This window comes from Mobula birostris, chromosome 25, assembly GCF_030028105.1.
Source record: "Mobula birostris isolate sMobBir1 chromosome 25, sMobBir1.hap1, whole genome shotgun sequence".
NCBI lineage: Eukaryota > Metazoa > Chordata > Chondrichthyes > Myliobatiformes > Myliobatidae > Mobula > Mobula birostris.
Genome location: NC_092394.1, coordinates 60,883,889 through 60,898,117, shown reverse-complemented (window position 1 = coordinate 60,898,117; position 14,229 = coordinate 60,883,889). Strand labels below are relative to the sequence as shown.

The following is a 14,229-nucleotide window of genomic DNA, read 5'->3' as shown; positions in this document are numbered from 1 at the left end:
ATCCGTTATTCATTTATATACACACATTCTTTCTCTCACTCTCCTTTTTCTCCCTCTGTCCCTCTCACTATACCCCTTGCCCATCCTCTGGGTTTCCCCCCCTTCCCCCTTTTCTTTCTCCCTAGGCCTCCTGTCCCATGATCCTCTCATATCCCTTTTGCCTGTCCCCTGTCCAGCTCTTGGCTCCATCCGTCCCCCTCTTGTCTTCTCCTATCATTTGGATCTCCCCCTCCCCCTCCTCCTCCTCCTCCCACTTTCAAATCTCTTACTAACTCTTTCTTCAGTTAGTCCTGATGAAGGGTCTCGGCCTGAAACGTCGACTGTACCTCTTCCTAGAGATGCTGCCTGGCCTGCTGCGTTCACCAGCAACTTTGATGCGTGTTACTCACTGAGTAGAGCGGCCCCACGGGGCTCGGGGAAATGGGTGAGGGGTGGGGGGCAGCTCCTAGAGGTGTCAATCAGCGGGACGGCCCCGCGGGACTCGGGTAAATGGGTGAGGGGTGGGGTGGGGTGGGCAGATCCTAGAGGTGTCAATCAGCGGGACGGCCCCGCGGGACTCGGGGACATGGGGCGGGGGTGGGGGGGGCAGCTCCTAGAGGTGTCAATCAGCGGGACTCGGGGACATGGGGCGGGGGTGGGGGGGGGGCAGCTCCTAGAGGTGTCAATCAGCGGGACGGCCCCGCGGGACTCGGGGACATGGGGCGGGGGTGGGGGGGGGCAGCTCCTAGAGGTGTCAATCAGCGGGACGGCCCCGCGGGACTCGGGGACATGGGGCGGGGGTGGGGGGGGCAGCTCCTAGAGGTGTCAATCAGCGGGACGGCCCCGCGGGACTCGGGGACATGGGGCGGGGGTGGGGGGGGCAGCTCCTAGAGGTGTCAATCAGCGGGACGGCCCCGCGGGACTCGGGTAAATGGGTGAGGGGTGGGGGGGGGCAGCTCCTAGAGGTGTCAATCAGCGGGACGGCCCCGCGGGACTCGGGGACATGGGGCGGGGGTGGGGGGGGCAGCTCCTAGAGGTGTCAATCAGCGGGACGGCCCCGCGGGACTCGGGTAAATGGGTGAGGGGTGGGGGGGGGCAGCTCCTAGAGTGGTCAATCAGCGGGACTCGGGGACATGGGGCGGGGGTGGGGGGGGCAGCTCCTAGAGGTGTCAATCAGCGGGACGGCCCCGCGGGACTCGGGTAAATGGGTGAGGGGTGGGGTGGGGTGGGCAGATCCTGGAGGTGTCAATCAGCGGGACGGCCCCGCGGGACTCGGGGACATGGGGCGGGGGTGGGGGGGGCAGCTCCTAGAGGTGTCAATCAGCGGGACGGCCCCGCGGGACTCGGGTAAATGGGTGAGGGGTGGGGTGGGGTGGGCAGATCCTGGAGGTGTCAATCAGCGGGACGGCCCCGCGGGACTCGGGGACATGGGTGAGGGGTGGGGGGGGGCAGCTCCTAGAGTGGTCAATCAGCGGGACGGCCCCGCGGGACTCGGGTAAATGGGTGAGGGGTGGGGGGGGGCAGCTCCTAGAGTGGTCAATCAGCGGGACGGCCCCGCGGGACTCGGGGACATGGGGCGGGGGTGGGGGGGGCAGCTCCTAGAGGTGTCAATCAGCGGGACGGCCCCGCCCCTCCCAACTTTCACTTTCGATTCCCGAAGTGACAAAAGTTGGAGGAGTATCGGAGGGGACCGCCGATCGTACCGTCCGTGAGTAACAGCAGCCGGGAGACCTGACACCGAGTCCCGTAACTGCGCTGCCCGTCGCCCTCCAGAGCCGCCCGGATATCTCCTGTTCCCGCCCCACCACCACCCCAACTCCCGAACGGCCTGCTAGCCCACCCTAGTAGCTGGCTGGCGGCTAGGCCGGACCGGGAAGCAAAGGGTCGGGACGGGGAAAGGAAAGGGTCTAGAGGCGGGAAACTTTGGCAGAGTGATCAGGCTTTTGCGCGGGCCCCTCCGCCGGCGCTGACTGACCTGCTGAGTGTTTCCTGTTCATGCTGATCTTCCACACTGACAGCGTTCTGTCCTCCCCACCCTCTCCCTGTATTTAAACATATTCAGTTTCAAACTTCCCTCAGTTGTGATGACTTGTTACCTCTCTTTTTCATTATCGTTCGTTAACCCTCCTCGCTCCACAGATCGTGCTGCTGGGATTTGCACGATTTCCCGCTTTAACTCCGGTACATAACCCAGGTAACCCCCGGCGGCACGGTGCGCAGGTGCCTGAAGAATGGGGTGGAAGAATGGGGCAGCAAATCGGTTGATATATTGGTGTTGTGTTGGAGGGCAGGAAGCAGTACTAATACAGTCCTCGGTGTAATGGAAAAGAAGTTGAACAAAGCAATATTAAAAATAAGCTAGGACTAAAAGTTAAACTGCCCCACGTAACCCAGAGAGAGAGAGAGAGAGAGAGAGAGAGGCTCGGACCCCTGTGAGGACCTTTGATTTGGATTCAGTCGAAGTTGTTCACTGTGAGAACACGTTCAGGCATCTGTCGCGGGGAGACTGGGCTTCTGTTCAACGAAGAAGTAAAGGGTTCTCGGACCAAATTGGCGTGGATGAAGATGCTGAGATAGAGGTGGACATGAGCATGTTGGGACCACAGAAATATTGACGTGGCAGTATGATCGGATATGGGAATAGGCATAATCAGGGAAAAGGGAGCACAGCCAAGGTTAGCAGGAAAAGGCTGATACTAGGGGCATAGTTTTGAGGTGATTGGAGGAAAGTACTGGGGATGCCAGAGGTAGTGTTGGATGCATTGAATGTCCTGCCGGGGTGCTGGTAGGGGCAGATACATTAGGGCATTTTAAAAAAACCGTAGGCACATGGGTGATAGTTAAATGGAGGACTAAGTGGAAGGGAAGGTTAGATCGATCTCATAATAGGCTACAAGATCAGTAGAGTGTCGTGGCCCGAACGACCTGCTCTTTTCTATGGGCAGGAACAGGCCAGATCAATGAAGTACTATTGGGTTTTGGATAGAAGAGGGAAGGGTTTGTAAGACTGGAAGCCCTCGTGGGAAGATCTCCTGAGAACATGATGTCAGTGCTGTGGAGGAGAGAATGGCCCAGAGGGAGGAAAGAGGCCATGTCTGATCTTGTTTGTTTACTGCACATCTCCAGTTGTCCTCGGGAATGTGCGTATACTGGTTGGGGGGCGGGGTCGTTCGGGGCTGCCTTTCTGAACTGCTGCTTTTCTCCAGATGAAGGTGCTCCCCATGGCGGGGTTGTGTGAGAGGTTACCCAGTGGCCTGGTCCCCTGGCCTCCTGTGACAAAGGTCACAGGTTTAGAAGGGGTGGGGGCTTTTGGAGTGGTGGATCAGTGTGGGAGGAGCGAGCACTCTAAGTGGTTATACCGCCGTAGAGGCTGGAAATGCTGGGACTGGAGAGTGAGGTGCAGGTCAAAGAATTTCTTATAAGGGTTGGAAGAACTCTATAAATCCGGACCCCACTTTAAGAGTGGGATTCCGCCGTGTCCGAATCTGGTATCTGAGTGTCTGCCGGTCGTCTCCGACTTAATCCCAAATCTTGTTGCTAGCCCTCGATTCCGTTGCTTTGGGTCCAGAGCCATCTGCGGGTCACGCTGGGAAGTGCAGCTAACCTTAGGGGACTGAGTCATGATTGTGACTCGCTCAGCCGTCACAGCCCCTTCGATCCTGCTTTATCATAAACACTGTACAGGATCCTGTTACCACTTCCTTGGTTATGGATCCCAAGCTTTACCCAGTGACAAGTGCAGAGCTCTGATTTCTCCTCACTATTGGCCGCACTGACCACAGCGTGGACATTCACCCCTGCACTACTGAATAGACAAACTGGAAACCTGGAGGCTATGTACCATTTCCTGCTGTTCTGGCGTTCACCTGCCACTTGCGTGTCAGCAAGGGGCTCAGGCAATGTTGAAAATGGCCAGAATAGAAAATGCTGGACAGACTCAGCAAGTTAGGCAGTGAACAGAAAACCAGAGTTGATGTTTCAGGATGAAACCCTTCATAAGAATTAGGAAAAATGTGAAATTAAATGTAAACGAGACAGATATTTTTTGTCATCTTTACTTTGTTCAATATTTGCAGTTTTGGTTTGCTTTTTGATTAATGTTGAGTTCACTATAAATTTGCTTCAGGAACACCGCCTCTCTCTCTGACAGGAATTCCCTGTCTCTGTCTACTTACTCTGACCTAAAATGATAACTCTGTATTTCTCTACACAGATGCTGGGTATTTCCCACATTCAGATTTCCAGTATTTACAGTTTCTTGCATTTCTCTTTGAGTTCAAGAGCCACGAGGTAATGTTACGGCTCTATGACATTAGATTACACTTGTAATATTGTGTTCAGTCTGGTCACCTCATTATAGGAAAGATGTGGGAACTTCAGAGGAGATTTACCAAGATGCTGCCTGGATTAAACAGCATGTTTTATGAAGATAGATTGAGTGAGCTAGGGTTTTCTTCTTTGGAAAGAAGGAGGATGAGAGGTCTACAGGATGATAAGACAATTACAAACCCCATTTCCAGAAAAGTTGGGATATTTTCCAAAATGCAATAAAAACAAAAATCTGTGATATGTTAATTCACGTGAACCTTTATTTAACTGACAAAAGTACAAAGAAAAGATTTTCAATAGTTTTACTGACCAACTTAATTGTATTTTGTAAACATACACAAATTTAGAATTTGATGGCTGCAACACACTCAACAAAAGTTGGGACAGAGGCATGTTTACCATTGTGTTACATCACCTTTCCTTTTAATACCACTTCTTAATCATTTTGGAACTGAGGATACTAATTATAGTCGATTTGCAATTGGAAATGTTGTCCATTCTTGCTTGATATAAGACTTCAGCTGCTTTACAGTCCGTGGTCTCCGTTGTCTGATTCTCCTCTTCATGATGCGCCATACATTTTCAATAGGAAATAGATCTGGACTGGCAGCAGGCCAGTCAAGCACATGCACTCTGTGTCTACAAAGCCACGCTGTTCTAGCCCGTGCGGAATGTGGTCTGGCATTGTCCTGCTGAAATAAGCATGGACATCCCGGAAAGAGATGTTGCCTTGATGGCAACACATGTCTCTCTAAAATCCTAATATAGGCCTCAGAGTCAATGGTACCTTCACATACATGCAACTCACCCATGCCGTGGGCACTGATGTACCCCCATACCATAACAGGTGCTGGCTTTTGCACCCTTCGCTGATAACAATCTGGATGGTCGTTTTCATCTTTGGCACGGAGAACTTGACACCCGTTTTTTTCCGAAAACTAGCCGAAATGTGGACTCATCTGACCACAGCACACGGTTCCACAGTCTTTCGGTCCATCTGAGATAAGCTCGGGCCCAGAGAACTCGCCGGCGTTTTTGCATAGAGTTGATGTCCATGTGCGCATGCGCTGGTCGTGCATGCAGCCTGGTACAGCCGTTCCGATCTATTCTTACTTTCTAATTTACGTTATTTTTTGTATTTTTTCTCACGGTAACACGTCAAAGCTGCACCCTCTCTAACATGCTAGTAGAGAGAGTTTTATTTGGGTTTTTTTTAAGCGCTGGAAATGGTTACATCCCGACACGCGTCTGTCCAGAAGCAAGGTCGCATTGTATATTCCAGCTAATGCTGGCCAGTTTAGCGAGCAGAGCGGCGGACACCCCTGCTGAAATCTGGAGGAAAACACACAGAGGATGCAGAGGGGGATCACAAAGTTGAGGAAAGTGGACCAGGTCGAGACAACAGAGACTTCTGGAGAAGAGGAGTTCGGTGGGTAATACCGTTCCGGTTGACCGGAAGTGCACCGAGAGCGGTAAGCGGCGTGAAGGAGTGGGGTGCTTACTGATCTGGCTAACAACGGATGGTGCAATCCGGGGTATATTACGATTGTGGAACGTGTTTGCAGACTGGATATTGAACATTGGACTTCGGCCACATTCCACCGTGATACAACACTTGTCGGCACGGGAGGTCGTTCCTGCCTGTGGCCATCGAACGTGCATCTCCTCAGGGTCAGACACCCTGAGCCAACAGACTGGTCCTGGACTTATTTTCCATCTGGCATAGTTTGCATATTGTTGTTTGATTGTTTGTGGTTTTTGTATTGCTATATTTACGCTCTATTCTTGGTTGGTGCGGCTGTAACGAAACCCAATTTCCCTCGGGATTAATAAAGTAGATCTATCTATCTATGGCTTCCTCCTTGCGTAATACAGTTTCAAGTTGCATTTCTGGATGCAGCGATGGACTGTGTTGAGTGACAATGGTTTTCTGAAGTACTCCCGAGCCCAGGTGGCTATAATCGTCACAGTAGCATGACGGTTTCTTAGGCAGTGCCGCCTGAGGGCTCGAAGATCACGCGCATTCAACAGTGGTTTCCGACCTTGCCCTTTACGCACTGAGAGGTCTCTGAATTCTCTGAATCTTTTCACAATATTATCTACTGTAGGTGTTGAAAGACCTAAATTCTCTGCTTTGAGAAATGTTCCTTTTGAACTGACTAACAATTCCCTCACGAATTTTGGCACAAAGGGGTCTGTCCCAACTTTTGTTGAGTGTGTTGCAGCCACCAAATTCTAAATGTGTGTATATTTACAAAATACAATTAAGTTGGTCAGTAAAACTATTGAAAATCTTTCTTTGTACTTTTGTCAGTTAAATAAAAGTTCACGTGAATTAACATATCACAGATTTTTGTTTTTATTGCATTTTGGAAAATATCCCAACTTTCCTGGAAATGGGGTTTGTAGATAGTGTGGACAGACTTGTTCCCAGGCTGGAAATGGCTAATAAAAGGAACATAATTTTAAGGTGATTGGAGGGAAGTATAGAGGGAGGATGTCAGAGCTAAATTTTCTTGCACAGACAGTGTTCATGGAGTAGTGGTCAAGGCAGATACACTAGGGACATTTAAGAAACTCCCAGATTGGCACATTGATGTCAGAAAAATGAAGGGCTACGCAGGAGGGCTGTGTTAAATTGATCATAGTGTAGATTAAAAGGTTGACACAAGATTGTAGGTCAAAAGACCTGTCCTTTTTGCAATGTTCTATGTTCCTCGTTGTATAATATAAATATGTTTTATTGAGTATTTCCTTGTTGCAGGTCATGGCGAAAGAGTCGGTGACTAACATTGAGGAGTTTTTTCAGTGCCGCCTCTGCAGTAGGCCAGCAACAAATCCAAAGCTCCTGCCGTGTCTTCATACCTTCTGTGCAGGTTGCCTGGAGCGTGATTACAAGAAGGATGATGTCAAATGTCCCACCTGTGAAATGGCGACTCATTCAAGTGTCTCCTCCCTGCAGGACAATATATTGGTGTCAAACGTACAGAATAGCATGAAAAAGCAGCAGCAGATCTTGGCCAATGTGGGGCTGCACTGTGTCTCCTGTGAGGGGGACTCTCTGGCGGAGTACATGTGCCCAGAGTGTGACAAGCTTCTGTGCAGCAAGTGCCTGCAGGTCCACCAGGTGCTGGTGGCAGATCACATAAAGCACGTGCAAACCTTGGGAACCTTGAGAAAGCTGAACTCAGATGAATTCTTGAAGATTCTGAGAAGATCAAAGGCCATCCCCTGCAGTACTCATGAAGATCAGCTGATTAAGTAAGGTTAGCCCTGCAGGTTGGGCTTGTTTTTTTTAATTAGACTTGCTTCTTTTTGCTCTTCATTTCATTTCGAACATTTGTATTTTGCAAAATCAGGGGAGAGCAGTAAGGCAAAGACGAGAAAACACTGTGGTCCACAGGGGGAATGAGCTGCAGACAAACCGAGGGGCTGGTAGTGAGGATTCATTGGAGTGACCTCCAGACAGACATGACCATAGATCACCCTCAAAGTTGCCACATAAACTGGTAGGATGGTTAAAAGTGTTGGCCTTCATTTGACGGAGGATTCAGTTCATGAGGCACAAAGTAATTAATGTTGCAGCTTTATAAGCCCCTGCAGTATTGTGTTCAGTTCCAGTCGCCTCATTGTAGGAAGAACACAGAAGCTTAGCAGAGGGTGCAAAAGAAATTTACCAGGATGATGCCCTGACGAGAGGGCATGCCTGATGAGCATCGGTTGACTGAGCTGTAGCTTTTAGTTTTAGAGAGAAGGAGGGTGAAAGGTGACTTGATAGAGGTGTACAAGATGATAAGACGCATTGATAGAGTGGGAAGAGATTTGATAGAGGTATACAAAATTATGAAGGGTATAGATAGGATAAATGCAAGCAGGCTTTGGCCACTGAAGTTGGGTGGGACTTCAACTAGAGGTGAAAGCACATGCAAGCTTGATTTCAACATTTAAGAGAAGTTTGGATAGGTCCATGGATAGTAAGGGTATGTAGGACTGTGGTCCTGTGCAGGTTCATGGGCTGAGGCAGCTTAAGTGTTTTTGGCCAAAGGTCTATTTATGTGCTGTGCTTCCTATCACTCTGTGACTCCATCTCACACTGGTTTCCAGACTAATATCACTCTGACTCCATCATACACTGGTTTCCAGACTAATATCACTCGAACTCCATCACACACTGGTTTCCAGACTAATATCACTCTGTGACTCCATCTCACACTGGTTTCCAGACTAATATCGCTCCGTGACTCCATCACACACTGGTTTCCAGACTAATATCACTCTGACTCCATCGCACACTGGTTTCCAGACTAATATCACTCTAACTCCATCACACACTGCATTCCAGACTAATATCACTCTGTGACTCCATCTCACACTGGTTTCCAGACTAATATCGCTCTGTGACTCCATCTCACACTGGTTTCCAGACTAATATCACTCTGTGATCCCATCTCACACTGGTTTCCAGACTAATATCACTCTGTTACTCCATCTCACACTGGTTTCCAGACTAATAGCATTCTGACTCCATCGCACACTGGTGTCCAGACTAATATCACACTGTGACCCCATCACACATTGGTTTCCAGTCTAATATCGCTCTGTGACTCCATCTCACACTGGTTTCCAGACTAGTATCACTCTGACTCCATAGCACACTGGTTTCCAGACTAATATCACTCTGACTCCATCACACACTAGTTTCCAGTCTAATATCACTCTGACTCCATCGCACACTGGTTTCCAGACTAATATAACTCTGTGACTCCATCTCTCACTGGTTTCCGGACTAATATCACTCTGTCACTCGATCACACACTGGTTTCCAGACTAATATAACTCTGTGACTCCATCTCTCACTGGTTCCCAGAATAATATCACTCTGTGACTCTATCACACACTGGTTTCCAGACTAACATCACTCTGTGACCCCATCTCACACTGGTTTCCAGACTAATATCACTCTGTGACCCCTTCACACACTGGTTTCCAGACTAATATCACTCTATGACTCCATCGCACACTGGTTTCCAGACTAGTATCACTCTGACCCCATCGCACTCTGGTTTCCAGACTAATATTGCTCTGTGACTCCATCACACACTGGTTTCCAGACTAATGTCACTCTGACTCCATCACACACTGGTTTCCAGACTAATATCACTCTGACTCCATCACACACTGGTTTCCAGACTAACATCACCCTGTGACCCCATCTCACACTGGCTTCCAGAGTAATATCGCTCTGACGCCATAGCACACTGGTTTCCAGACTAATATCACTCTGACTCCATCGCGCACTGGTTTAGAGACTAATATAACACTGTGACTCCATCTCTCACTGGTTTCCAGACTAATATCACTCTGTGACTCCATCACACACTGGTTTCCAGACTAATGTCACTCTGACGCCATAGCACACTGGTTTCCAGACTAATATCACTCTGACTCCATCGCACACTGGTTTCCAGACTAATATAACTCTGTGACTCTATCTCTCACTGGTTTCCACACTAATATCACTCTGTGACTCCATCACACACTGGTTTCCAGACTAACATCACTCTGTGACCCCATCTCACACGGGTTTCCAGACTAAAATCGCTCTGACTCCATCACACACTGGTTTCCAGACTAATATTACTCTGTCACTCCATCACACACTGGTGTCCAGACTAATATCACTCTGACGCCATAGCACACTGGTTTCCAGACTAATATCACTCTGACTCCATCACATACTGGTTTCCAGACTAATATCACATTGATTCCATCACACACGGGTTTCCAGACTAATATCACTCTGACTCCATCACACTGGTTTCCAGACTAACATCACTTTGTGACTCCATCATACACTTGTTTCCAGACTAATGTCACTCTGACTCCATCACACACTGGTTTGCAGACTAGTATCACTCTGTGACCCCATCACACACTGGTTTCCAGACTAATATCACTCTGTGACTCCATCACACACTGGTTTCCAGACAAATGTCACTCTGACTCCATCCCACACTGGTTTCCAGACTAATATCACTCTGACTCCATCTCTCACTGGTTTCCAGACTAATATCACTCTGACTCCATCGCACACTGGTTTCCAGACTAATATCACTCTGACTCCATCACACACTGGTTTCCAGACTAACATTACTCTGACTCCATCACACCCTGGTTTCCAGACTAATATCGCTCTGTGATCTTAATCACACACTGGTTTCCAGACTAATATCGCTCTGTGACTTCATCACACACTGGTTTCCAGACGAATATCGCTCTGACTCCATCACACACTGGTTTCCAGACTAATATCACTCTGTGACTCCATCACACACTGGTTTCCAGACGAATATCACTCTGACTCCATCACACACGGGTTTCCAGACTAATAACACTCTGTGACTCCATCATACACTGGTTTCCAGAGTAATATCACTCTGACCCATTCACACTGGTTTCCAGACTAATATCACTCACACTCCATCACACACTGGTTTCCAGACTAATGTCACTCTGACTCCATCGCACACTGGTTTCTAGACTAATATCACTGTGACTCCATCTCTCACTGGTTTCCAGACTAATATCACGCTATGATTCCATAGCACACGGGTTTCCAGACTAGTATCACTCTGACTCCATCTCTCACTGGTTTCCAGACTAATATCACTCTATGACTCCATCGCACACTGGTTTCCAGACTAGTATCACTCTGACGCCATAGCACACTGGTTTCCAGACTAATATCGCTCTGACTCCATCACACACTGGTTTCCAGTCTAATATCACTCAGACTCCATCACACACTGGTTTCCAGACTAACATCACTCTGTGACCCCATCTCACACTGGTTTCCAGAGTAATATCGCTCTGACTCGATCACACACTGGTTTCCAGACTAATATAACTCTGTGACTCCATCTCTCACTGGTTCCCAGAATAATATCACTCTGTGACTCCATCACACAGTGGTTTCCAGACTAACATCACTCTGTGACCCCATCTCACACTGGTTTCCAGACTAATATCACTCTGTGACCCCTTCACACACTGGTTTCCAGACTAATATCACTCTGTGACTCCATCACACACTGGTTTCCAGACTAATGTCACTCTGACTCCATCACACACTGGTTTCCAGACTAATATCACTCTGACTCCATCGCACACTGGTTTCCAGACTAATGTCACTCTGACTCCATCACACACTGGTTTCCATATGAATATCACTCTGACGCCATCTCTCACTGGTTTCCAAACGAATATCTGACTCCGTCCCACACTGGTTTCCAGACTAATATCACTCTGACTCCATCTCTCACTGGTTTCCAGACTAATATCACTCTGACTCCATCGCACACTGGTTTCCAGACTAATATCACTCTGACTCCATCACACACTGGTTTCCAGACTAACGTTACTCTGTGACCCTATCACACACTGGTTTCCAGACTAATGTCATTCTGTGACCACATTACACACTGGTTCCAGACTAATATCACTCTGTGACTCCATCTCACACTGGTTTCCAGAGTAATATCGCTCTGACTCGATCACACACGGGTTTCCAGACTAATATCACTCTGTGACCCCATCACACACTGGTTTTCAGACTAATATCACTCTGTGACTCCATCACACACTGGTTTCCAGACTAATATCACTCTGCCCCCTTCACACACTGGTTTCCAGACTAATATCGTTCTGTGACTCCATCACACACTGGTTTCTAGACTAATATCACTCTGACTCCATCACACACTAGTTTCCAGACTAATTTCACTCTGTGACCCTATCACACACTGGTTTCCAGACTAATGTCACTCTGGGACCCCATCACTCACTGGTTTCCAGACTAATATCGTTCTGTGACTCCATCACACACTGGTTTCTAGACTAATATCAGTCTATGACTCCATTACACACTGGTTTCCAGACTGATATCACTCTGACTCCATCACACACTGGTTCCAGACTAATATCACTGTGTGACTCCATCACACACTGGTTTCCAGACGAATATCGCTCTGACTCCATCACACTCTGGTGTCCAGACTAATATCACTCTGACGCCATAGAACACTGGTTTCCAGACTAATATCACTCTGACTCCATCGCACACTGGTTTCCAGACTAATATCACTCTGTGACTCCATCACACACTGGTTTCTAGACGAATATCACTCTGACTCCATCACACACTGGTTTCCATATGAATACCACTCTGACGCCATCTCTCACTGGTTTCCAAACGAATATTTGACTCCATCCCACACTGGTGTCCAGACTAATATCACTCTGACTCCATCGCACACTGGTTTCCAGACTAATATAACTCTGTGACTCCATCTCTCACTGGTTTTCGGACTAATATCACTCTGACTCCATCACACACGGGTTTCCAGACTAATAACACTCTGTGACTCCATCATACATTGGTTTCCAGACTAGTATCACTCTGACCACATGACACTGGTTTCCAGACTAATATCATTCTGACCCATCACAAACTGGATTCCAGCCTAATATCACTCTGACCCCATCACACACTGGTTTCCAGACTAATATCACTCTGACTCCATCACACACCGGTTTCCGTATGAATATCACTCTGACGCCATCTCTCACTGGTTTCCAAACGAATATCTGACTCTATCCCACACTGGTTTCCAGACTAATATCACTCTGACTCCATCTCTCACTGGTTTCCAGACTAATATCACTCTGACTCCATCGCACACTGGTTTCCAGACTAACATTACTCTGACTCCATCACACCCTGGTTTCCAGACTAATATCATGCTGTGACACCATCTCACACTAGTTTCCAGACTAATATCACTCTGTGACCCTATCACACACTGGTTTCCAGACTAGTATCACTCTGACCCCATCACACTGGTTTCCAGACTAATATCATTCTGACCCATCACAAACTGGATTCCAGACTAATATCACTCTGACCCCATCACACACTGGTTTCCAGACTAATATCACTCTGACTCCATCACACACTGGTTTGCAGACTAATATCACTCTGTGACTCCATCACACACTGGTTTCCAGACTAATATCGTTCTGTGACTCCATCACACACTGGTTTCTAGACTAATATCACTCTATGACTCCATTACACACTGGTTTCCAGACTGATATCACCCTGTCTCCATCACACACTGGTTCCAGACTAATATCACTCTGTGACCCCATCACACACTGGTTTCCAGACTAATAGCACGCTGACTCCATCACACACTGGTTTCCAGACTAATATCGCTCTGTGACTTCATCACACACCGGTTTCCAGACGAATATCAATCTGACTCCATCACACACTGGTTTGCAGACTAATATCACTCTGTGACTCCATCACACACTGGTTTCCAGACGAATATCGCTCTGACTCCATCATACACGGGTTTCCAGACTAATATCACTCTGTGACTCCATCACACACTGGTTTCCAGACTAATATCACTCTGCCCCCTTCACACACTGGTTTCCAGACTAATATCGTTCTGTGACTCCATCACACACTGGTTTCTAGACTAATATCACTCTGACTCCATCACACACTAGTTTCCAGACTAATTTTACTCTGTGACCCTATCACACACTGGTTTCCAGACTAATGTCACTCTGGGACCCCATCACTCACTGGTTTCCAGACTAATATCGTTCTGTGACTCCATCACACACTGGTTTCTAGACTAATATCACTCTATGACTCCATTACACACTGGTTTCCAGACTGATATCACTCTGACTCCATCACACACTGGTTCCAGACTAATATCACTCTGTGACTCCATCACACACTGGTTTCTAGACTAATATCACTCTGACTCCATCTCTCACTGGTTTCCAGACTAATATCACTCTGTGATTCCATCGCACACTGGTTTCCAGACTAATATCTCT

At 48.0% G+C, this 14,229-nt stretch overlaps 1 protein-coding gene across 4 annotated transcripts in view; it reads left to right on the top strand.

Moving 5' to 3' along the window:
* Positions 1–1,602: 1,602 nt before the first annotated feature.
* LOC140187534 (protein PML-like) overlaps positions 1,603–14,229 on the top strand; it is a 47,584-nt gene continuing 34,957 nt past the window's right edge. For 2 of the 4 annotated variants that reach the window (XR_011883114.1, XM_072242900.1), the window contains exons 1-2: positions 1,603–1,687; positions 7,073–7,569. Coding sequence is in view for 3 of the 4 variants with exons in the window: in XM_072242900.1 (XP_072099001.1) it covers positions 7,076–7,569 (494 nt within the window). In the remaining variant the exon portion in view is untranslated. Of the gene's footprint in view, positions 1,688–1,783; positions 2,174–4,125; positions 4,270–7,072; positions 7,570–14,229 lie in introns of those variants that run through there. The other 2 variants (XM_072242902.1, XM_072242901.1) reach the window with 2 other exon arrangements.